Below are 24,520 nucleotides of genomic sequence, written 5' to 3'. Positions count from 1 at the left end.
TAGGAATAGCACCCTCCTCCAGTAATAGAGCTGTAGGAATAGCACCCTCCTCCAGTAATAGAGCTGTAGGAATATCACACTCCTCCAGTAATAAGCTGTAGGAATATCACATTCCTCCAGTAATAGAGCTGTAGGAATATCACACTCCTCCAGTAATAAGCTGTAGGAATATCACATTCTTCCAGTAATAGAGCTGTAGGAATATCACCCTCCTCCAGTAATAAGCTGCAGGAATATCACACTCCTCCAGTAATAGAGCTGTAGGAATATCACACTCCTCCAGTAATAAGCTGCAGGAATATCACACTCCTCCAGTAATAGAGCTGTAGGAATAGCACCCTCCTCCAGTAATAGAGCTGTAGGAATATCACCCTCCTCTAGTAATAGAGCTGTAGGAATAGCACCCTCCTCCAGTAATAGAGCTGTAGGAATATCACCCTCCTCTAGTAATAGAGCTGTAGGAATAGCACCCTCCTCCAGTAATAGAGCTGTAGGAATATCACCCTCCTCCAGTAATAAGCTGCAGGAATATCACACTCCTCCAGTAATAGAGCTGTAGGAATATCACACTCCTCCAGTAATAAGCTGTAGGAATATCACATTCCTCCAGTAATAGAGCTGTAGGAATATGACCCTCCTCCAGTAATAAGCTGCAGGAATATCACACTCCTCCAGTAATAGAGCTGTAGGAATAGCACCCTCCTCCAGTAATAGAGCTGTAGGAATAGCACCCTCCTCCAGTAATAGAGCTGTAGGAATATCACCCTCCTCTAGTAATAGAGCTGTAGGAATATCACCCTCCTCTAGTAATAGAGCTGTAGGAATATCACCCTCCTCTAGTAATAGAGCTGTAGGAATAGCACCCTCCTCCAGTAATAGAGCTGTAGGAATATCACACTCCTCTAGTAATAGAGCTGTAGGAATATCACACTCCTCTAGTAATAGAGCTGTAGGAATATCGCACTCCTCTAGTAATAGAGCTGTAGAAATATCACACTCCTCCGTAATAGAGCTGTAGGAATATCACACTCCTCTAGTAATAGAGCTGTAGGAATATCACCCTCCTCCAGTAATAGAGCTGTAGGAATATCACACTCCTCCAGTAATAGAGCTGTAGGAATATCACCCTCCTCCAGTAATAGAGCTGTAGGAATATCACCCTCCTCCAGTAATAGAGCTGTAGGAATATCACACTCCTCTAGTAATAGAGCTGTAGGAATAGAACCCTCCTCCAGTAATAGAGCTGTAGGAATATCACACTCCTCTAGTAATAGAGCTGTAGGAATATCACCCTCCTCCAGTAATAGAGCTGTAGGAATAGCACCCTCCTCCAGTAATAGAGCTGTAGGAATAGCACCCTCCTCCAGTAATAGAGCTGTAGGAATATCACACTCCTCCAGTAATAGAGCTGTAGGAATATCACACTCCTCCAGTAATAGAGCTGTAGGAATAGCACCCTCCGCTGTAGGAATATCGCCCTCCTCCAGTAATAGAGCTGTAGGAATATCACACTCCTCCAGTAATAGAGCTGTAGGAATAGCACCCTCCTCTAGTAATAGAGCTGTAGGAATAGCACCCTCCTCCAGTTATAGAGCTGTAGGAATTTCACCCTCCTCCAGTAATAGAGCTGTAGGAATATCACACTCCTCTAGTAATAGAGCTGTAGGAATATCACCCTCCTCCAGTTATAGAGCTGTAGGAATAGCACCCTCCTCCAGTAATAGAGCTGTAGGAATAGCACCCTCCTCCAGTAATAGAGCTGTAGGAATATCACACTCCTCCAGTAATAGAGCTGTAGGAATATCACACTCCTCCAGTAATAGAGCTGTAGGAATAGCACCCTCCGCTGTAGGAATATCGCACTCCTCCAGTAATAGAGCTGTAGGAATAGCACCCTCCTCCAGTAATGGAGCTGTAGGAATATCACACTCCTCCAGTAATAAGCTGCAGGAATATCACACTCCTCCAGTAATAGAGCTGTAGGAATAGCACCCTCCTCCAGTAATAGAGCTGTAGGAATAGCACCCTCCTCCAGTAATAGAGCTGTAGGAATAGCACCCTCCTCTAGTAATAGAGCTGTAGGAATATCACCCTCCTCTAGTAATAGAGCTGTAGGAATATCACCCTCCTCTAGTAATAGAGCTGTAGGAATATCACCCTCCTCTAGTAATAGAGCTGTAGGAATATCACCCTCCTCCAGTAATAGAGCTGTAGGAATAACACACTCCTCTAGTAATAGAGCTGTAGGAATATCACCCTCCTCCAGTAATAGAGCTGTAGGAATATCACACTCCTTTAGTAATAGAGCTGTAAGAATATCACACTCCTGTAGGAATATCACCCTCCTCCAGTAATAGAGCTGTAGGAATATCACACTCCTCTAGTAATAGAGCTGTAGAAATAGCACCCTCCTCCAGTAATAGAGCTGTAGGAATATCACACTTCTCCAGTAATAGAGCTGTAGGAATATCACCCTCCTCCAGTAATAGAGCTGTAGGAATATCACCCTCCTCCAGTAATAGAGCTGTAGGAATATCACACTCCTCTAGTAATAAGCTGTAGGAATATCACACTCCTCTAGTAATAGAGCTGTAGGAATATCACCCTCCTCCAGTAATAGAGCTGTAGGAATATCACACTCCTCTAGTAATAGAGCTGTAGGAATATCACCCTCCTCCAGTAATAGAGCTGTAGGAATATCACCCTCCTCCAGTAATAAGCTGTAGGAATATCACACTCCTCTAGTAATAGAGCTGTAGGAAGATCACCCTCCTCCAGTAATAGAGCTGTAGGAATATCACACTCCTCTAGTAATAGAGCTGTAGGAATATCACCCTCCTCCAGTAATAGAGCTGTAGGAATATCACCCTCCTCCAGTAATAGAGCTGTAGGAATATCACACTCCTCCAGTAATAGAGGTGTAGGAATATCACACTCCTCCAGTAATAGAGCTGTAGGAATAGCACCCTCCTCCAGTAATAGAGCTGTAGGAATATCACACTCCTCCAGTAATAGAGCTGTAGGAATATCACACTCCTCCAGTAATAGAGCTGTAGGAATAGCACCCTCCTCCAGTAATAGAGCTGTAGGAATATCACACTCCTCCAGTAATAGAGCTGTAGGAATATCACACTCCTCCAGTAATAGAGCTGTAGGAATAGCACCCTCCTCCAGTAATAGAGCTGTAGGAATAGCACCCTCCTCCAGTAATAGAGCTGTAGGAATATCACACTCCTCCAGTAATAGAGCTGTAGGAATAGCACCCTCCTCCAGTAATAGAGCTGTAGGAATAGCACCCTCCGCTGTAGGAATAGCACCCTCCTCCAGTAATAGAGCTGTAGGAATAGCACCCTCCTCCAGTAATAGAGCTGTAGGAATAGCACCCTCCTCCAGTAATAGAGCTGTAGGAATATCACCCTCCTCCAGTAATAGAGCTGTAGGAATATCACCCTCCTCCAGTAATAGAGCTGTAGGAATATCACCCTCCTCCAGTAATAGAGCTGTAGGAATATCACACTCCTCTAGTAATAAGCTGTAGGAATATCACACTCCTCTAGTAATAGAGCTGTAGGAATATCACCCTCCTCCAGTAATAGAGCTGTAGGAATATCACACTCCTCTAGTAATAGAGCTGTAGGAATATCACCCTCCTCCAGTAATAGAGCTGTAGGAATATCACCCTCCTCCAGTAATAGAGCTGTAGGAATATCACCCTCCTCCAGTAATAGAGGTGTAGGAATATGACACTCCTCCAGTAATAGAGCTGTAGGAATAGCACCCTCCTCCAGTAATAGAGCTGTAGGAATATCACACTCCTCCAGTAATAGAGCTGTAGGAATAGCACCCTCCTCCAGTAATAGAGCTGTAGGAATATCACACTCCTCCAGTAATAGAGCTGTAGGAATATCACACTCCTCCAGTAATAGAGCTGTAGGAATAGCACCCTCCTCCAGTAATAGAGCTGTAGGAATAGCACCCTCCTCCAGTAATAGAGCTGTAGGAATATCACACTCCTCCAGTAATAGAGCTGTAGGAATAGCACCCTCGCCAATAATGTGGAGCAGGGGGACAACCTTAGAGCTACAGATGAAAACACAGATCCTGGGAGAGCAGAGCCCACCCTCAGTGATGTGCTTGCAGCAGTAAATACCTGCAACAATATGCTAGCCACTTTGAACATACAGATGGGAGGAATTAAAATGGACATTTCATCTATCAGGCACGAGTTGCAGGGGGTCAATGTACGGGTGGGGGCCCTGGAAGACCGGGTCAGTGCCACAGAGGATAAGCTTCCCCCTCTGACTCGGGACCTTGGCAGAGCAATCCACAATATCTCATTGCTTAGGGCTAAGGTGGACGATCTAGAAAACAGATCCCGCAGAAGCAATCTCCGACTGGTCGGGGTCCCAGAAAAGGCAGAAGGCAATAATCCAGTAGCTTTTTTTGAAATGTGGCTCCCCAAGACTTTGGGTATGGATCTGTTTTCTCCTTTCTTCACTATTGAGCGGGCACATAGGGTCCCCACTAGACCCCCACCACCAGGGGCACCCCCTCGTCCTATCCTCCTCAAGCTACTGCACTTCAGGGACAGGGACACTGCGCTCCGCAGAGCCCGGGAGATTAAGGATCTGGCTATTGACGGCCATAAGGTCTCACTGTACCCGGATTTTTCCACTGAAATCCAGCAGAGGAGAGCGCAATTTATTGATGTCAAAAAACGCCTGAGGCAGCTGCAGATCTCTTACTCAATGCTATACCCTACCAGGCTGCGAGTGGTGGCGGATGGTGGGACAAAGTTTTTTGACACTCCAAAGGATGCAGCCGCATGGCTCGATACCAATGAAAAAGGACTGCGCAGAAATCACCGCTGAGGATTATTGCGGATTCCTTGCTGTTGGACTTGCTGAGGTGAACGTGCTATGTTTCCCAGCTGGAACACTTATGGACGGTTGGCAGGAGCCACCCAGATAGGTTACTATGCAGTTGATGACTGTTCAGGAATTTAAACCGTTATGTGCTCTTAGGGTTATGTTTAGCCCCACTTCCCTCTGTTTGAGAGGAATGTCCTGGTTTACTGTGTATGTTTTTATGTTGTTTGACCTTTTTGTTTTATGCACCTGTTTGGTCTATGCTCATCTATGGGAACTGCTGCAGATGGGTCCGGAGGTCCCCGCTTGCTGCCCCCTGCTGTTACATATGTGTACTCACCCTTATGGCGAAGGAGGTTAATATAGTGGCCTGGAATGTGCGAGGATTGGGTGAAGCCACTAAAAGATGTGCAGTTTTTCTGTTTCTACAGCAGCTTAAGCCAGACATAATATTCTTATCAGAAACGCACTTGGTGAAGGAGCGGCTCCACTTGCTCCACAAAAAATGGATAGCCCATGAGTATCACTCTGTATATACCACACATTCCAGGGGGGTGAGTGTCCTGATACACAGGACAGTGCCGTTTGAGTGTCTTAAAGCTTCTGTGGATCAGGAGGGTAGATTTGTATGTCTTTACTGTGTCCTTCATAATGTGCGCTGTGTTCTAGTTGCAATTTATATTCCGCCGCCATACACAGGGGAACCATTGAAACGTATTCTCAATTTTGTTGCTTCCCTCCCTGAGGTCCCCACCCTATTAGTAGGAGACTATAATAATTACTTGCACCCGTATTGGGATAAGTTACATACAGGGAATATCTCAGTGGGGGCGGCAGCTACATCCCTTGCCAGACTGATGGAGGAGGTGGGATATGTAGATATTTGGCGTATTAGAAACCCGCAGGTCCGGCAGTATTCATGCTATTCTAGTTCTCATCATTCACTGTCCCGGATTGACCTGGCCATTGGAAATGCTCAGCTGCTGCCTTGTGTAGCTTCAGTCACGTACCTGGCCAGGGGGGTGTCTGACCACTCCCCACTACAGGTCCGTCTAAGGCTTGGGGACCCGGACCGGCTGGCGGGGATACCTTGGCGGCTCAACCCTTTTTGGATACAACTGATAGGGGGCACTCTGACTGACACTATACGGGAATATTTTGTGACAAATGACGGTACGGCATCTAAACATATAGTGTGGGACGCAATGAAGGCGTATGTTCGTGGGACATATATTAGGGAAATTTGCACCCGAAAGGCGAAAACAAGAGAGCGCACTAAGTATCTGACGGACACTTTAGGTGATGCAGAACGACTTCTTATATCTAACCCTACAGATGATGCCAAGCGGGACTTAGAGAGGGCACAGAGAGCTCTGAGAGACCATATGACTTCCTTGGCCACTAACAAACGCTTTTTCCTTAAGCAGCGGTACTTTACGGAGGGGGAGAGTGTGGGACATCTCTTGGCTACAATTGCTAGGGCGCAGGAGGGATTGACCTATATCACCAAATTGAAACTTGACACTGGAGAGGAGGTGAGGGACAGCGGGAGGATTGTGGAGGTCATGCAACAGTATTACACCCAATTATACTCCTCTAAATCGCATTATGGGGATGAGGAACTGCGGGACTTTGTGGAGGAGATCACTCTCCCCAGTCTGTCAGATAGTGAGAGAGATTCCCTGAATAGAGATATAGACCTGGAGGAGCTGGAGGAGGCGCTCGGTCAAATCCAAAATGAAAAGGCCCCAGGTGCGGACGGACTCCCGGGTGAATTCTACAAATTATATACCCATCTGCTGCTGCCAAGACTCTTGGATGTGTTCAGAGATGCTGAGGAGAAGGGATCCCTCCCTGCATCCATGAGGGAGGCTATTATTGTTCTGATTTTAAAACCCGGGAAAGATCCGACCGCGCCTGACTCCTATCGCCCAATCTCGCTGCTTACATTAGATATTAAATTAATCGCTAAAATTCTAGCTAACAGGTTGTCCCGGGTGATCACGTCAGTGATCCACGAGGATCAGACTGGATTCATCCCCAATAAATCTACTTCCATTAATTTGCGACGTTTATTCCTGGGGATACAGCTAAGTTCTGAGGGGAGAAACAAGGAGAGAGCAGTCCTGTCATTAGATGCAGCCAAAGCCTTTGACAGTATTGAATGGAATTTCCTATGGGTAGTTTTGGAGAAATTGGGTCTTGGCTCCAGATTTATTGGCTGGGTCAAATTGTTATATGCCTCTCCGCGGGCCAGGATTCGGGTTAATCGTTGTACCTCCTCGTCTTTTAATTTGGCCAGGGGCACGAGACAGGGCTGTCCTCTCTCTCCATTACTATTTGCAGCGGCAATTGAACCATTGGCGGCTATGCTTCGTGCATCCGCTGGCGTAAAGGGGTTTGAGATAGGCGGTCTGGAGCATAAGGTTTCCCTCTATGCGGACGATTTGTTGCTGTATCTCAGGGAGGTGGGGACATCGGTGGGCCCAGCAATAAATATTATTATAGAATTTGGTAGGCGCTCGGGACTCCTAATAAACTGGAAGAAATCGGCCCTGCTCCCTATAGATCCACTCCCATCTAATTTTAGTACTCTGGGGCTGCCAATTCCGACGGTGGATAAATTTAAATACCTGGGGATTGTGGTTAGTGCCCGACCGCGTGATTACTACTCTCAAAATCTGGAACCAGTGTTGGCTCAGTTTAGGAACAAGATAGATGCCTGGTGTCGACTCCCACTGTCCCTTATTGGCCGTGCTAATCTACTAAAAATGGTACTGATGCCCAAACTTCTGTATCTTCTCCACAACGCCCCAATATGGATCCACTGGAAATTTTTCCGTAAAATCAACACTTTGTTTCGGGAACTCTTGTGGCAAAAGCAGCAGGCTAGAATCCGCCTTGAGACCCTGCAGAGAGGGAAGGAGGATGGGGGTCTGGCAGTCCCCAACCCGTGGGTTTATTATGTTGCGGCACAGATGCAGCACTTCAGGGGATGGGGAAAGGATGAGGCATATGACGCTGGGGGCAAATTGGTGAGGGGCCTTGCAGAATGGGGACACCCAGTGGCTTTTTTGGATGCAGGATACTCACCCAGAGGAGGAACATTATATCCAACATTATCATTGATGTACAAGGTGTGGGATAGAGGGAAGCAGTTGCTGGGAATATCAGGAATGACTGAGTACTGGCCCTTATGGCATAATCGTGGACTGGCGGAGCTGCAGAGACTCCCGGGTTGGAGAATGTGGGTGAGCAGGGGGGTGCATCAGGTGTCTCAGATTCTTCAGAATAATATACTTAAAAGATTTGACCAGCTTCAAGCTGAGTTTGGGATACCGCACAGTTCCTTTTACCAATACCTGCAGCTCCGTCATGCCTATGAGACACAGACACGTCGTATGGACATTAGGATAGAGCGGAATCACACTCTTACTGAATTGTTGACATCTGATCGCTCCTATGGTATTATTTCTAGGTTGTATACAGTGATGTTATCTAGACACCTCGACAAATTCCCTTTGCAGGCTAGAGAGAAGTGGGAGAGGGACCTAGGCCCTATGACAGAGGAACAGTGGGGTGAGGTCCTGTCTCAGACTCCAAGCCTTGCTGTATCTGAAGGCCAACGACTGTCGCAGCTATTCCTGTTACATAGAGTATATAGGACACCTAGTCTATTGCATAAGATGGGAGTTAGGATGGATGATCTGTGTCCTAGGTGCGGACAGGAAGGTGCGAATCTGATGCATATGATGTGGTCCTGTGGGAACATTGAAGATTACTGGAGGGCAGTACTAGATTTGGTTAGACAAGTTTTCAATATCCGTCTACAGCCAAGACCTATTATATGTATCCTGGGTCTACTGGAGGGGGGGGTGGACTTGAGTTCGCCGGTAATGGTCGGTATTACACGTCTCTTGTACCAGGCTAGGAAACTGTTGGCCTACCACTGGTTGGACCCAGCGCCTCCGGTCATCGGGGATTTTAGGGAAAGAGTAAACGCTATACTTCGACTGGAGAGAGGAGTATACCTTAAAAGAAATGCATTGAAAAAGTTCTATAAGATCTGGGGGGCATGGTTGGATACCCCAGGCCTTCCCTCCTCGGCGTTACTGCAGGACAGTGCGAGCGACCAGGTCCTTCTCCTTCTGACCGGTTAACAAATTTCCTCAAATAGGGTGATATGCGTACTGCTGGAAGGTGTGTGCATGTATATGTGTGTGCATGTATATGTGTGTGCGTGCGTGCGTGCGTGCGTGCGTGTATGTATATGTGTATATATATATAATGTCATAATGATGCTGGGTAAGCTATACTATGGAGAATATATTGGGAAATAATATGCACTTTGAGACCCATATTGAAATGAGACGTGGACTGCGGGTGCATTGTTTATTATGTTATTTGTGTGGTTTTTCTTATTGACTAAAGGTTTTTTCCCTTTCTGTGATATTTCTATGGAGGGAATTATTTTATGTGTTGTATAATTTTGATGTTAAATAAAAATGAACCTGATTTAAAAAAAAAAAAAAAAAAAAAAAGGAATAGCACCCTCCTCCAGTGATAGAGCTGTAGGAATATCACACTCCTCCAGTAATAGAGCTGTAGGAATAGCACACTCCTCCAATAATAGAGCTGTAGGAATAGCACCCTCCGCTGTAGGAATAGCACCCTCCTCCAGTAATAGAGCTGTAGGAATAGCACCCTCCTCCAGTAATAGAGCTGTAGGAATAGCACCCTCCTCCAGTAATAGAGCTGTAGGAATAGCACCCTCCTCCAGTAATAGAGCTGTAGGAATAGCACCCTCCTCCAGTAATAGAGCTGTAGGAATAGCACACTCCTCCAGTAATAGAGCTGTAGGAATAGCACCCTCCGCTGTAGGAATAGCACCCTCCTCCAGTAATAGAGCTGTAGGAATAGCACCCTCCTCCAGTAATAGAGCTGTAGGAATAGCACCCTCCTCCAGTAATAGAGCTGTAGGAATAGCACCCTCCTCCAGTAATAGAGCTGTAGGAATAGCACCCTCCTCCAGTGATAGAGCTGTAGGAATATCACACTCCTCCAGTAATAGAGCTGTAGGAATAGCACACTCCTCCAGTAATAGAGCTGTAGGAATAGCACCCTCCGCTGTAGGAATAGCACCCTCCTCCAGTAATAGAGCTGTAGGAATAGCACCCTCCTCCAGTAATAGAGCTGTAGGAATAGCACCCTCCTCCAGTAATAGAGCTGTAGGAATAGCACCCTCCTCCAGTAATAGAGCTGTAGGAATAGCACCCTCCTCCAGTAATAGAGCTGTAGGAATATCACCCTCCTCCAGTAATAGAGCTGTAGGAATATCACCCTCCTCCAGTAATAGAAGTGTAGGAATATGACACTCCTCCAGTAATAGAGCTGTAGGAATAGCACCCTCCTCCAGTAATAGAGCTGTAGGAATATCACACTCCTCCAGTAATAGAGCTGTAGGAATATCACACTCCTCCAGTAATAGAGCTGTAGGAATAGCACCCTCCTCCAGTAATAGAGCTGTAGGAATATCACACTCCTCCAGTAATAGAGCTGTAGGAATATCACACTCCTCCAGTAATAGAGCTGTAGGAATAGCACCCTCCTCCAGTAATAGAGCTGTAGGAATAGCACCCTCCTCCAGTAATAGAGCTGTAGGAATATCACACTCCTCCAGTAATAGAGCTGTAGGAATAGCACCCTCCTCCAGTGATAGAGCTGTAGGAATATCACACTCCTCCAGTAATAGAGCTGTAGGAATAGCACACTCCTCCAGTAATAGAGCTGTAGGAATAGCACCCTCCGCTGTAGGAATAGCACCCTCCTCCAGTAATAGAGCTGTAGGAATAGCACCCTCCTCCAGTAATAGAGCTGTAGGAATAGCACCCTCCTCCAGTAATAGAGCTGTAGGAATAGCACCCTCCTCCAGTAATAGAGCTGTAGGAATAGCACCCTCCTCCAGTAATAGAGCTGTAGGAATAGCACCCTCCTCCAGTAATAGAGCTGTAGGAATAGCACCCTCCTCCAGTAATAGAGCTGTAGGAATAGCACCCTCCGCTGTAGGAATATCACACTCCTCCAGTAATAGAGCTGTAGGAATAGCACCCTCCTCCAGTAATAGAGCTGTAGGAATAGCACCCTCCTCCAGTAATAGAGCTGTAGGAATAGCACCCTCCTCCAGTAATAGAGCTGTAGGAATATCACACTCCTCCAGTAATAGAGCTGTAGGAATATCACCCTCCTCCAGTAATAGAGCTGTAGGAATATCACCCTCCTCCAGTAATAGAGCTGTAGGAATATCACACTCCTCCAGTAATAGAGCTGTAGGAATAGCACCCTCCTCCAGTAATAGAGCTGTAGGAATAGCACCCTCCTCCAGTAATAGAGCTGTAGGAATAGCACCCTCCTCCAGTAATAGAGCTGTAGGAATATCACACTCCTCCAGTAATAGAGCTGTAGGAATAGCACCCTCCTCCAGTAATAGAGCTGTAGGAATAGCACCCTCCGCTGTAGGAATAGCACCCTCCTCCAGTAATAGAGCTGTAGGAATAGCACCCTCCTCCAGTAATAGAGCTGTAGGAATAGCACCCTCCTCCAGTAATAGAGCTGTAGGAATAGCACCCTCCTCCAGTAATAGAGCTGTAGGAATAGCACCCTCCTCCAGTAATAGAGCTGTAGGAATATCACACTCCTCCAGTAATAGAGCTGTAGGAATAGCACCCTCCTCCAGTAATAGAGCTGTAGGAATAGCACCCTCCGCTGTAGGAATATCACACTCCTCCAGTAATAGAGCTGTAGGAATAGCACCCTCCTCCAGTAATAGAGCTGTAGGAATAGCACCCTCCTCCAGTAATAGAGCTGTAGGAATAGCACCCTCCTCCAGTAATAGAGCTGTAGGAATAGCACCCTCCTCCAGTAATAGAGCTGTAGGAATATCACCCTCCTCCAGTAATAGAGCTGTAGGAATATCACCGTCCTCCAGTAATAGAGCTGTAGGAATATCACACTCCTCCAGTAATAGAGCTGTAGGAATATCACCCTCCTCCAGTAATAGAGCTGTAGGAATATCACACTCCTCCAGTAATAGAGCTGTAGGAATAGCACCCTCCTCCAGTAATAGAGCTGTAGGAATAGCACCCTCCTCCAGTAATAGAGCTGTAGGAATAGCACCCTCCTCCAGTAATAGAGCTGTAGGAATAGCACCCTCCTCCAGTAATAGAGCTGTAGGAATATCACACTCCTCCAGTAATAGAGCTGTAGGAATAGCACCCTCCTCCAGTAATAGAGCTGTAGGAATAGCACCCTCCGCTGTAGGAATATCACACTCCTCCAGTAATAGAGCTGTAGGAATAGCACCCTCCTCCAGTAATAGAGCTGTAGGAATAGCACCCTCCTCCAGTAATAGAGCTGTAGGAATAGCACCCTCCTCCAGTAATAGAGCTGTAGGAATATCACACTCCTCCAGTAATAGAGCTGTAGGAATATCACCCTCCTCCAGTAATAGAGCTGTAGGAATATCACCCACCTCCAGTAATAGAGCTGTAGGAATAGCACCCTCCTCCAGTAATAGAGCTGTAGGAATATCACCCTCCTCTAGTAATAGAGCTGTAGGAATAGCACCCTCCTCCAGTAATAGAGCTGTAGGAATATCACCCTCCTTTAGTATTAGCTGCTCTTTTTTTTTTTTTTTTTTTTTTTTAACATTGATCCATAATTGAAATCGGGCATTTTTTGGATAATGACATCAGGAGCAGCTGGAGGTAAAATTGCCCTGACAGTAAACAATGTAGATAAATAATTCATGTGTTTTTTGCCGCTCTCGCATCTCCCCAGTAATGTCGGGCGGTGGAGGGCGACGTTTTGCTGCCAGCCGAGCTCGATTTCACATAAGAAAGATGACACTAATTTCGTGCAGTTTTGGCTCTTTCGGGACGGACACATTCAGAACAGAATAGAGTTGTCGCCATTCTCAGGATTTTCTCTTCTCAGACGTGTTATGAACTTTTGTGCTTCATGATCCAGCACTTTATAGGGCGCATCTTCAACATTTATGACCCTCGGATATACGGCGGACACTTTGAGTGTTTAGGAAGGTTTTAATGGACGTGTGGTCATCACTCCCTTTTACTTCTAAGCCACCAGGAATGGACCCTCATTTTTCCGATAGGTTATAACTAATGATGACGGGTTTTCTGTACTCGTAACTAGTGATAATCGGGCACTACCATGCTCGGTATTGGTAACTATTGATGAGCGGGCACTATGATGCTCGGGTGCTCGGTACTCGTAACTAGTGATGAGCGGGCACTACCATGCTCGGGTGCTCTGTACTCGTAACTAGTGATGAGCGGGCACTACCATGCTCGGGTGCTCTGTACTCGTAACTAGTGATGAGCGGGCACTACCATGCTCGGGTGCTCGGTACTAGTAACTAGTGATGAGCGGACACTTTGATGCTCGAGTGATCATTACTTGTAACTAGTGATGATCGGGCACTACTATGCTCGGATGCTCGTAACTAGTTATGAGTGAGCAGTTACGAGTACCGGAGCATCATAGAGCCCGCTCATCAATAGTTACCAATACCGAGCACCCGAGCATGGTAGTGCTCTCTCATCGCTAGTTACGAGTACTGAGCACCCGAGCATGGTAGTGCCCACTCATCACTATGTATGGCACATCCCACGTAGTACGCTGCTGACATTCCTAATCTCTTCCACCAGTGTTTGGCTGCCGGTTCGATCATCATGAACCGAGAGATTGAGAGCATGGCCATGAGACCGCTTGCTAAGGACCTGACCAGAAGCCTTGAGGAAGTTCGAAACATCATCCGGGACCAGGCCCTCAGGGATCTGAATTTCTACACGGAAAAAATGAAAGACTCTCTCCGCCACTTTGATGTTCTCTTTGCAGAGTTTGAGCTGAGGTAAATCGTGTCTTAGATGTAATGTATTGTCAGAATTTTTTACGATGTGCGCAATGTCTTAAGACATATCAAAAGTTTATGCATAAAGGGTTATACTAGGAGGTGACATTGGTTCCTCAAGAAATAAGGCTCATGGGTTTGCCTACAGTTTGCCAGATAGGCTGCACCCTGGTTCCTATGGGGGTCTAAAATGTCCCTTTGGTCCATATGGGAAGACAAATACTATTGAAGACCCTTCATAGTTCGGGGGCTTTGCTGGAGGTTTTGAATTGGGGCCCTTATGTGCCGTTTCTAACTGTTCGGCACCATAGTTTTAAGGGGCAGATACTCTTTTTGGCACGGATCATCCTTGACGAGAAGACCATTAATAACAGAGATCTAGAACTCAGAAATAAAGCAACAGGGATGTACGCATTTGGATTAGACATCCAGTATCTTTTTAGTGGATTGGGATTTGTAGGGGGTAAGCCCCTCATTTAGGAAAGAACTTCTTTGTCTTCGGCGGAGTTCAATCAAACAAATTTGGTTGATTTTTTTTCTCACTTGTCCTCTATATTGTATCCGTATTTTACCAGACCATTTACAGTGTCCTATGTTAAAGGAATTAGCTGGGACTTAAATTTTTCTTATGAGGCTAACAGCTGACAGGTAGATAGTTGCTAACTCCCTACCTGTCCTCCTCGGCGCCGACTTCTGCAGACCAGAGCAGTCACGCTCTCATAGTATTACTCCTTGTGCGGTCCATTTTTTTCATGGAGAGGACTTGGACCGAAAAAACGCTTTAGTGAACATCGTAAGGGCCCAATCCGGTGTGTAATGCCTTTTTTCACCTGTGGGAGTGCTACAGAAGAAATGCACACTTGTTGTCAGCTTTCTTCACACCTGATCGCTGGAGATCTCAGCTTCTTTTGGAAAATACTAGGGATTGCCCAAAGTAGATAACCCTTTAAAGAAGAGATCTGTATATTATTGAATTGATACTGCTATACTAAGTGGAGGAGCACAGGAAATGGTCGGATCCATCGATCTGGCAGGCTTCAGAGCAGCGCTTGCAGGATCTATAAAAAGAGATGTGCTCCCTACCTAGTAAACCAGCTACCTCTGATAGACAGCAGAGGTGGTCTGTAACCCAGGCAAAGAGCTGTACACACTATAAAATTATAAATCCCTCAATCATTATTGAAAAGGGAGAGGATTTTTATTAAAAAGTAAATTGCAAACTCGTTTGGTTTTTTTTGTTTTGTTTTTTTTTGCAAGCTTTTTTTACTTATTTAAGGAGATGAGACCACCCCTTCAAAAGTTTCCTCCAGAATCGGAGTCATGTTTGTAAAATACTTGTGCGTGTCTGGTTCAATATGATCATACGACCTTTATTTGTGATCAAACCAGTGACTGCTGATCATCTTTAAAGGGGTATTCCCATCTTTCCATTACTAGGATATTTAAGTAGATGAGACCACCCCTTCAAAAGTTTCCTCCAGAATCGGAATCATGTTGGTAAAATACCTGTGCGTGTCTGGTTCAGTATGATCATTCAACCTTCAAATGTGATCAAATCAATGACTGCTGATCATATGACCTTCATTTGTGATGAAATCTATGACTGCTGATCATCTTTAAAGGGCTATTCCCATCTTTCCATCGCTAGGATATTTAAGTAGATGAGATCACCCCTTCAAAAGTTTCCTCCAGAATCGGAATCATGTTGGTAAATTACTTGTGCGTGTCTGGTTCAAAATGATCATACGACCTTCATTTGTGATCAAACCAGTGACTGCTGATCATCTTTAAAGGGTATTCCCATCTTTCCATCACTAGGATATTTAAGTAGATGAGACCACCCCTTCAAATGTTTCCTCCAGAATAGGAATCATGTTAGTAAAATACCTGTCAGTGTCTGGTTCAATATGATCATACGACCTTCATTTGTCATCAAAGCAGTGACTACTGATCATCTTTAAAGGGGTATTCCCATCTTTCCATCACTAGGATATTTAAGTAGATGAGACCACCCCTTCAAATGTTTCCTCCAGAATAGGAATCATGTTAGTAAAATACCTGTCAGTGTCTGGTTCAATATGATCATACGACCTTCATTTGTCATCAAAGCAGTGACTACTGATCATCTTTAAAGGGGTATTCCCATCTTTCCATCACTAGGATATTTAAGTAGATGAGACCACCCCTTCAAATGTTTCCTCCAGAATAGGAATCATGTTAGTAAAATACCTGTCAGTGTCTGGTTCAATGTGATCATACGACCTTCATTTGTCATCAAAGCAGTGACTACTGATCATCTTTAAAGGGGTATTCCCATCTTTCCATCACTAGGATATTTAAGTAGATGAGACCACCCCTTCAAAAGTTTTCTCCAGAATCGGAATCATGTTGGTAAATTACCTTTGTGTGTTTGGTTCACTGTGATTATACAACCTTCATTTGTGATAAAATCAATGACTGCTGATCATCTTTAAAGGGCTATTCCCATCTTTCCATCACTAGGATGAGACCACCCCTTTAAAAGTTTCCTTTAGCATCAGAATTATGTTAGTAAAATACCTGTGCGTGTCTGGTTCAATATGATCATACGACCTTTATTTGTGATCAAACCAGTGACTGCTGATCATCTTTAAAGGGGTATTCCCATCTTTCAATCTCTAGGATATGCCTTTGTGCTCTAAGCTGTGGTCTTCTCTCCTCGGGGGCTTGTATAAGTGCTGCAGACCGTTTCTTCTCAGGATTGGTCCCGCTTACCGAGGTCAATCCAAATCGTTTAAATCAAGGGTAACAGTAACACCCAGTAGATTTCCAGGAGGAATAACAGAGGGGCATCATATTTTAGAAGTATAAAAAAAAGTGCTTCAAAGTGGTCATTTCATGGGGACAGATTTACTAAAGCTTCCCACTAATCATCCCTGTTCTTCTTGCAGCTACGTGTCTGCGATGGTACCTGTAAAATCCCCAAAAGAGTACTACGTGCAGCAAGAAGTAATTGTCCTTTTCTGTGAAACTGTAGAAAGGTAAGTTTCTTGGGGGGGGGCAGCCATCTTTGTGGGGGTATATAATGGATCATTGGACTTGTTACCCTTGAGGTGTGCCCTAAAATAGCCAAATGGGCGCTTAGTATACCCAAAATTGCGCTAGTAATACCCGCTGGTAACGGCAGCTCTCATTAGGCCATTAATTATGCTTCTTGCCCGCGTCCTCCTGTTTAGTCAGTACTCCGATCCCGTGCCAGGCTGACCCGGAGATCTGGCACAGCCGCAGTGCATGAGGCGGCTCGTGCTGCTGCAGCCTTAATTGAATTATTTCTCAGCAAAGAAAAGCTGATTTATACGTTCACGCTCTCCATGTTATACATCCAGGCGGAGAAGAAATTGGTTTAATCTCTTTAAAAGCTGAACGGCGCTTAGATCTTGCCGGCTGAGCTGCGCATAGGTTTTTTTTTTTTGAGGATCTGTGCAGCGTTACTCCATTTTTAAGAAGAATTTATTGACCTGTGTAGCAAACATTTGCCCTGTAAGCGTACAGACTGCTGTAAGCGACCACATGGGTTGGCACAGCAGAGGACAATTGGGCCAATATTACAATTAAACCTGCAAATTTAGATAGGAATCTTGCAGAGCAGTCATTCCCTTGTCATTATCATTCCTGAGTCTGGCTGTAAGACAACTTACTGCAGCAGGAGCCTCCCGCCCTTGGGCGGTCTGCGGTAGGAGCCTCCCGCCTGTGGGCTATCTGCGGCTGGAGCCCTCCCGCCCATGGGCTTGTCTGCGGCTGGAGCCCTCCCGCCCATGGGCTTGTCTGCGGCTGGAGCCCTCCCGCCCGTGGGCTTGTCTGCGGCTGGAGCCCTCCCGCCCGTGGGCTTGTCTGCGGCTGGAGCCCTCCCGCCCGTGGGCTTGTCTGCGGCTGGAGCCCTCCCGCCCGTGGGCTTGTCTGCGGCTGGAGCCCTCCCGCCCGTGGGCTTGTCTGCGGCTGGAGCCCTCCCGCCCGTGGGCTTGTCTGCGGCTGGAGCCCTCCCGCCGGTGGGCTTGTCTGCGGCTGGAGCCCTCCCGCCGGTGGGCTTGTCTGCGGCAGGAGCCCTCCCGCCGGTGGGCTTGTCTGCGGCAGGAGCCTCCCGCCGGTGGGCTTGTCTGCGGCAGGAGCCTCCCGCCGGTGGGCTTGTCTGCGGCAGGAGCCTCCCGCCGGTGGGCTTGTCTGCGGCAGGAGCCTCCCGCCGGTGGGCTTGTCTGCGGCAGGAGCCTCCCGCCGGTGGGCTTGTCTGCGGCAGGAGCCTCCCGCCGGTGGGCTTGTCTGCGGCAGGAGCCTCCCGCCGGTGGGCTTGTCTGCGGCAGGAGCCTCCCGCCGGTGGGCTTGTCTGCGGCAGGAGCCTCCCGCCTACAATTACTAATTGGATTCCAGTTAATTATACACCCCGCCCCACCAAAAAAATACTATACTCTACTCTTCCTCCACATTTTCTTCTGCATTCCCGGCCAGTCTGCTGCCATTGACACTCAACACTGCAGCCAAATAGTGGCTGGTGATTGACTGCATCCTTCACATTTTGCTCAGGATGCCACCGGTCAGTGGCCACCGATTGGTTCCAGTGGTCAGTAACACGGCAGGGGATGAAGCCGCTTGAGTGGAGGATTGGTTGTTACCATTCTATTTGTTAGTGGGACACTGTCCGATCGTGGACAGTGTGAGAGGGAAATGGTATTGCTCCATCTTCTGTGACCTCTGAGACGTTTGACGTTCTCCAGCCAGTGTCTTTTATATTGTGTCTCTCCTTGTTTCTCTGTACAGAGCCTTAAAGCTTGGATACCTCACTCAAGACATGATTGATGATTATGAACCAGCATTAATGTTTACAATCCCCAGACTAGCTATCGTATGGTAAGTGTCGGCCGCGTACATTCTGACTTCTGGGGCAAAACGTGGATCAGGCCTCCTCCATCTTTCCATCAATATAGGATTAATAATGCGATCAGCAGCCCCTTTTTTGCCTCATTTAGCAGTAATAATTGAGCCTTCTGGTTCCCAACTCCTCACACGGTGACGCCGTGTCCTCTCCCCTTGTAGTCGCAGCAGGCTCCCATATACATACTGGTACCTGCAGCGCCCCCCGGTAGTTGAAGAAGGGCCACTCACCATTTGCCTACTCCATGAGCTTATGTAGTTGCTTGCAATGATGTCTGCTGACAGAATTGCTGTCGGAGCACAGAGTACTGTCAGCATCACCGTCTTCAGGAGGAGCAGTCTGTGCCGCTTCTGCACACAGAGGTGGAGCTTGCCGCTCGCTGATATTTTTCTTCCACCACTCCCAAATGGGGGGCCGCCATTATTCCATGAGTTGACTTTGAAGCGTTTGACATAATGATAGCAAAATATGTCCATTGTTAAACTTTATTTCACAATCTTTTCCACAGTGGGCTTGTTGTTTACTCTGAAGGACCACTAAACCTCGATCGCAAAGTGGAAGACATGTCCGAACTGTTCCGGCCTTTCCACACACTGCTACGGAAAATCAGGCAAGTTTCTCTTGTTCGGTGTATCTAGATACTGTTCCTGTCCTTCCACTCCACCTCCTTCTCTCTCCTCCTCTGTGCTCTGTGTTTTCTCTCCTCCTCTGTGCTGTGTTCTCCGCTCCACCTCCTTCCTTCGCCTTCTCTGTGTTCGGCGCTTCACCTTCTTATTTTTCCTCCTGTGATTTCTCCGCTCCACCTCCTTCCTTCCGCTCCTCTATGCCCTGTGTTTTCCGCTCCACCACCCTCCTTTTCCTCCTCTGTGCTCTGTGTTCTTCGCCCCACTTTCGTTCTTTTCTTCCTTTGTGCTGTGTTCTCTGCTCCACTTCTTTCCTTCTCCTCTGTGCTGTTCTGTGTTCTCCTCTCCACCTTCTTCCTTCTCCTCCTCTGTGCTCTGTATTCTCTGCTTCTCCTCCCTCCTTTTCCTCCTCTGTGCTGTTCTGTGCTCTCCGCCCACCTCCCTCCTTTTCCTCCTCTGTGCTGTTCTGTGTTTTCCACTCCACCTCCCTCCTTTTCCTTCTCTGTGCTGTTCTGTGTTCTCCGCTCCACCTTTTTCCTTCTCCTCCTCTGTGCTCTGTATTCTCTGCTTCTCCTCCCTCCTTTTCCTCCTCTGTGCTGTTCTGTGCTCTCCGCCCACCTCCCTCCTTTTCCTCCTCTATGCTGTTCTGTGTTCTCCGCTCCACCTCCTACCTTTTCCTCCTCTGTGCTCTGTGTTCTCCGCTCCACCTCCTTCCTTTTCCTTCTCTGTGCTGTGCTCTCCACTCCACCTCCCTCCTTTTCCTCCTCTGTGCTGTGCTCTCCACCCACCTCCCTCCTTTTCCTCCTCTGTGCTGTTCTGTGCTCTCTGCTCCACCTCCCTCCTTTTCCTCCTCTGTGCTGTGTTCTCTGCTCCACCTCCTTCCTTCCCCTCTGTGCTCTGTGTTCTCCGCCGCACCGTTTTCCTACTCCTTCTCTGTTAGCTCTGTTCTCTGCTCCACCTCCTTCCTTCTCCACTGTGCTCTGTGTTCTCCACTCCATCTCCTTCCTTCTCCTCTTCTGTGCTGTTCTGTGTTGTCCGCTCCACCTCCCTCCTTCTCCTCCTCCTCCTCTGTGCTCTCTGTTCTCCGCTCCACCTCCTCTGTGCTGTGTTATCCGCCCCACCTCCTTCCTTCTCTGTGCTCTGTATTCTCCGCTCCACCTCCTTCCTTTTCCTCCTCTGTGCTGTGTTCTCCGCCCCACCTCCTTCCGTCTTCTGCACTGTATTCTCCGATCCACCTCCTTCCTTTTTCTCCTCTGTGCTGTGTTCTCCGCCCCACCTCCTTCCTTTTCCTCCTCTGTGCTGTGTTCTCCGCCCCACCTCCTTCCTTTTCCTCCTCTGTGCTGTGTTCTCCGCTCCACCTCCTTCCTTTTCCTCCTCTGTGCTGTGTTCTCCGCCCCACCTCCTTCCTTTTCCTCCTCTGTGCTGTGTTCTCCGCTCCACCTCCTTCCTTTTCCTCCTCTGTGCTGTGTTCTCCGCCCCACCTCCTTCCTTTTCCTCCTCTGTGCTGTGTTCTCCGCCCCACCTCCTTCCTTTTCCTCCTCTGTGCTGTGTTCTCCGCCCCACCTCCTTCCTTTTCCTCCTCTGTGCTGTGTTCTCCGTCCCACCTCCTTCCTTTTCCTCCTCTGTGCTGTGTTCTCCGCTCCACCTCCTTCCTTTTCCTCCTCTGTGCTGTGTTCTCCGCCCCACCTCCTTCCTTTTCCTCCTCTGTGCTGTGTTCTCCGCCCCACCTCCTTCCTTCCTTCTGCACTGTATTCTCCGCTCCACCTCCTTCCTTTTCCTCCTCTGTGCTGTGTTCTCCGCTCCACCTCCTTCCTTTTCCTCCTCTGTGCTGTGTTCTCCGCCCCATCTCCTTCCTTCCTTCTGCTCTGTATTCTCCGCTCCACCTCCTTCCTTCCTTCTTCTGCACTGTATTCTCCGCTCCACCTCCTTCCTTCCTTCTTCTGCACTGTATTCTCCGCTCCACCTCCTTCCTTCCTTCTGCACTGTATTCTCCGCTCCACCTCCTTCCTTCCTTCTGCACTGTATTCTCCGCTCCACCTCCTTCCTTCCTTCTGCACTGTATTCTCCGCTCCACCTCCTTCCTTCTTCTGCACTGTATTCTCTGCTCCACCTCCTTCCGTCTTCTGCTCTGTATTCTCCGCTCCACCTCCTTCCTTCCTTCTTCTGCACTGTATTCTCCGCTCCACCTCCTTCCTTCCTTCTTCTGCACTGTATTCTCTGCTCCACCTCCTTCCGTCTTCTGCACTGTATTCTCCGCTCCACCTCCTTCCTTCCTTCTTCTGCACTGTATTCTCCGCTCCACCTCCTTCCTTCCTTCTTCTGCACTGTATTCTCCGCTCCACCTCCTTCCTTTTGCTCCTCTGTGCTGTGTTCTCCGCCCCACCTCCTTCCTTCCTTCTGCTCTGTATTCTCCACTCCACCTCCTTCCTTTTCCTCCTCTGTACCGTGTTCTTCGTTACATCTTCTGATTTTCTTTTTCTTAATATTTTACACATGTTGTTTTCTCATTTTTATTTTTTGTAGTATTATTATTTTCTCTCTTTATCGTTTATATGTACAGAAGACTCTGTCACAATATTGCGTTTTCTTCCCTCGGCTCCGGCCCCGTATATCTCCTGTCTCTTAAATTTATTAGATCTGTTTCCTCTCAGAAGTTTCGGAAACAATTATTCCTTTTGCTATAGCAGGAGTGTATGAGTCTGCAGATCTCGTCTGCGGCGTGGGATGGACGAGTCACCGTTTGGTTTCCATTTATATAAAGGACGGGGTGCACAAAAAACCATTGCAGCGACTGGTACAGATGGTTGTTTGCAACTATGGAAAAAGCAATGGCATTGTATAGGAAATAACCGCATAATATCATGTTACACTTTACACAAGGACATCCTTCAATACTTTTAAAGGGGTTTTCCAAAAATTAATATTATTTACCATTGTCCCCATGGAGCAATAGAACAATGGTTCCACCATTCCTCACCACTGCATGACCAACTATGACTTCTCCTACTTAGTTTCCAATCCTCGACCTGATAAATCTGTAAATATGAGGGTCATTGCCTTTTTCTGACCTCCTCTACCAATCACAATAATTCAACGTTCACCTTCATTTTGATGTTAAAGTCCCAAAGTCTTGTCCTTCCGACATCTCCAAATTTGTAAATACACATTTCCCCCTTCTTCCTCCAGTAAACTCTTCACCTCCCATAACCTCAGCCTGTCACCGGTTACTGTGTGGTTCTGTCTCGTCTTAACCTAGGAGTCATTTTTACCTCTTCCCTACAGTTATTTCTGGTCTTAAGAGGTTAAAGAGGACCTGTCACTTACCATGAATATGTATTTTTTTTACCTGGAGTAAAAGCCCATGTTCTCCTGAATTCAGTAATGTTTTTCTCTTGTTCTTGCACCTTTCGGTTCCTGAGATATGGCCATCTCTTCCCGGTATATAAATCTAGTCTTGTTAACAAGTGGGTGTGGTCTCTATAGGCATCACCTTGTTCACTAGGCCCCCTTGGATAACAAGACTAGATTTATATACAGGGAAGAAGGTGTGAGGACATGGACTTTGTCAGTGCCTAGCATGGGTTAAGTTTCTTAAAATTCAGCCAGACATGATGATAGTTTGTTTATAAACGGGGGATAAGCCCCTGATTGTTTCTACAAGACTCTTAAGGTACCGTCACACTAAGCAACTTACCAGCGATCCCAACAACGATAGGGATCGCTGGTAAGTTGCTAGGAGGTTGCTGGTGAGATGTCACACTGCAACGCTTAAGCGATCCCACCAGCAACCTGACCTGGCAGGGATCGCTGGAGCGTCGCTACACAAGTTGCTGGTGAGCTCACCAGCAACCAGTGAACAGCCCCCAGCGCCGCGTGGAAGATGCTGCGCTTGGTAACTAAGGTAAATATCGGGTAACCAACCCGATATTTACCTTGGTTACCACCGCACGTGCAGAGAGCAGGGAGCAGCGCACACTGAGCGCTGGCTCCCTGCTCTCCTAGTTACAGCACACATCAGGTTAATTACCCGATGTGTGCTGCAGCTAAATGTGTACAGAGCAGGGAGCAGCGCACACTGAGCGCTGGCTCCTTGCTCTCCTAGTTACAGCACACATCGGGTTAATTACCCGATGTATGCTGCAGCTACATGTGCACAAAGCAGGAGCCGGCAGCACAGGCAGTGAGAGCGGAGGAGGCTGGTATCAAAGGTAAATATCGGGTAACCAAGGACAGGGCTTCTTGGTTACCCGATGTTTACATTGGTTACCAGCCTCCGCAGAAGCCGGCTCCTGCTGCCTGCACATTTAGTTGTTGCTGTCTCGCTGTCACACACAGCGATCTGTGCTTCACAGCAGGACAGCAACAACTAAAAAATGGCCCAGGACATTCAGCAACAACCAACGACCTCACAGCAGGGGCCAGGTTGTTGCTGGATGTCACACACAGCAACATCGCTAGCAACGTCACAAAAGTTGTTCATTAGCAGCGATGTTGCTAGCGATGTTGCTTAGTGTGACGGGGCCTTTAGGAGTCCAGTGTTAAAGTTCTTGTTGACTCATGTAATTGCCTTGGCCAGTGAAGGTCAGATACCCTAGACAAATCAAGTATACGAACCTCCCATTGTATTACTATGTGTATTGCTAGATGCGATGTAACTTAGCTGTCTCTCCCTCGTCTCTGCCAGAGACCATTACTACTAGGGATATTTTGTATACGGCATGAAATCTAGCCAATAAGAGCCCAGTCTTATCCACCAATCGTGAAGACCCCAATGGTCTGAATGGAGAGCTTAGGGGTATAAGAAGGAGGACTGTCCATTGCCCGGGTGATTCTTGCTACATGATACCAATCTAGGACCTGCGGATCCGATTGGCAAGCCATAACCGAACTTGGATTATAATACTACATGGACTTCAGCACTGAATGCAAGGATTCGGCTGAGATATCAAGGACTACCTAAGGAAGGAATACAGCTTGGGACAATCCAGTCACCTGACTACAGTCTTTGCAGTCCTCAGCTAGCTTCCTGAATCCGGCATTATTCCTTTCTCGGTGGGTGCCTGCCGAAAGCGGGGTGCTACTGGTTTGGAGTAAGTAGCCCTGGAAGCTCTGAGGCACGGACATTATAATCCCTGGTGAGCCAGCGGAAGGGTGAGAAACTGTTGCAGGTTACATTCTGTGGTTTTGCTGGTTATAT

The 24,520-nt window shown here is 47.3% G+C and overlaps 1 protein-coding gene across 5 annotated transcripts in view; it reads left to right on the top strand.

The window, feature by feature from the left end:
- ZFYVE28 (zinc finger FYVE-type containing 28) overlaps positions 1–24,520 on the top strand; it is a 249,508-nt gene that overhangs the window by 148,255 nt on the left and 76,733 nt on the right. For all 5 annotated transcript variants that reach the window (XR_012753477.1, XR_012753471.1, XM_075346814.1 and 2 more), the window contains exons 4-7: positions 13,595–13,797; positions 16,728–16,817; positions 18,586–18,675; positions 19,209–19,310. Coding sequence is in view for 3 of the 5 variants with exons in the window: in XM_075346814.1 (XP_075202929.1) it covers positions 13,595–13,797; positions 16,728–16,817; positions 18,586–18,675; positions 19,209–19,310 (485 nt within the window). In the remaining 2 variants the exon portion in view is untranslated. The remainder of the gene's footprint in view (positions 1–13,594; positions 13,798–16,727; positions 16,818–18,585; positions 18,676–19,208; positions 19,311–24,520) is intronic.

This window comes from Anomaloglossus baeobatrachus, chromosome 1 (assembly GCF_048569485.1).
Source record: "Anomaloglossus baeobatrachus isolate aAnoBae1 chromosome 1, aAnoBae1.hap1, whole genome shotgun sequence".
NCBI lineage: Eukaryota > Metazoa > Chordata > Amphibia > Anura > Aromobatidae > Anomaloglossus > Anomaloglossus baeobatrachus.
Note: the sequence above shows the minus strand (reverse complement) of the source record. Positions and strands in the feature narration are given on the sequence as shown.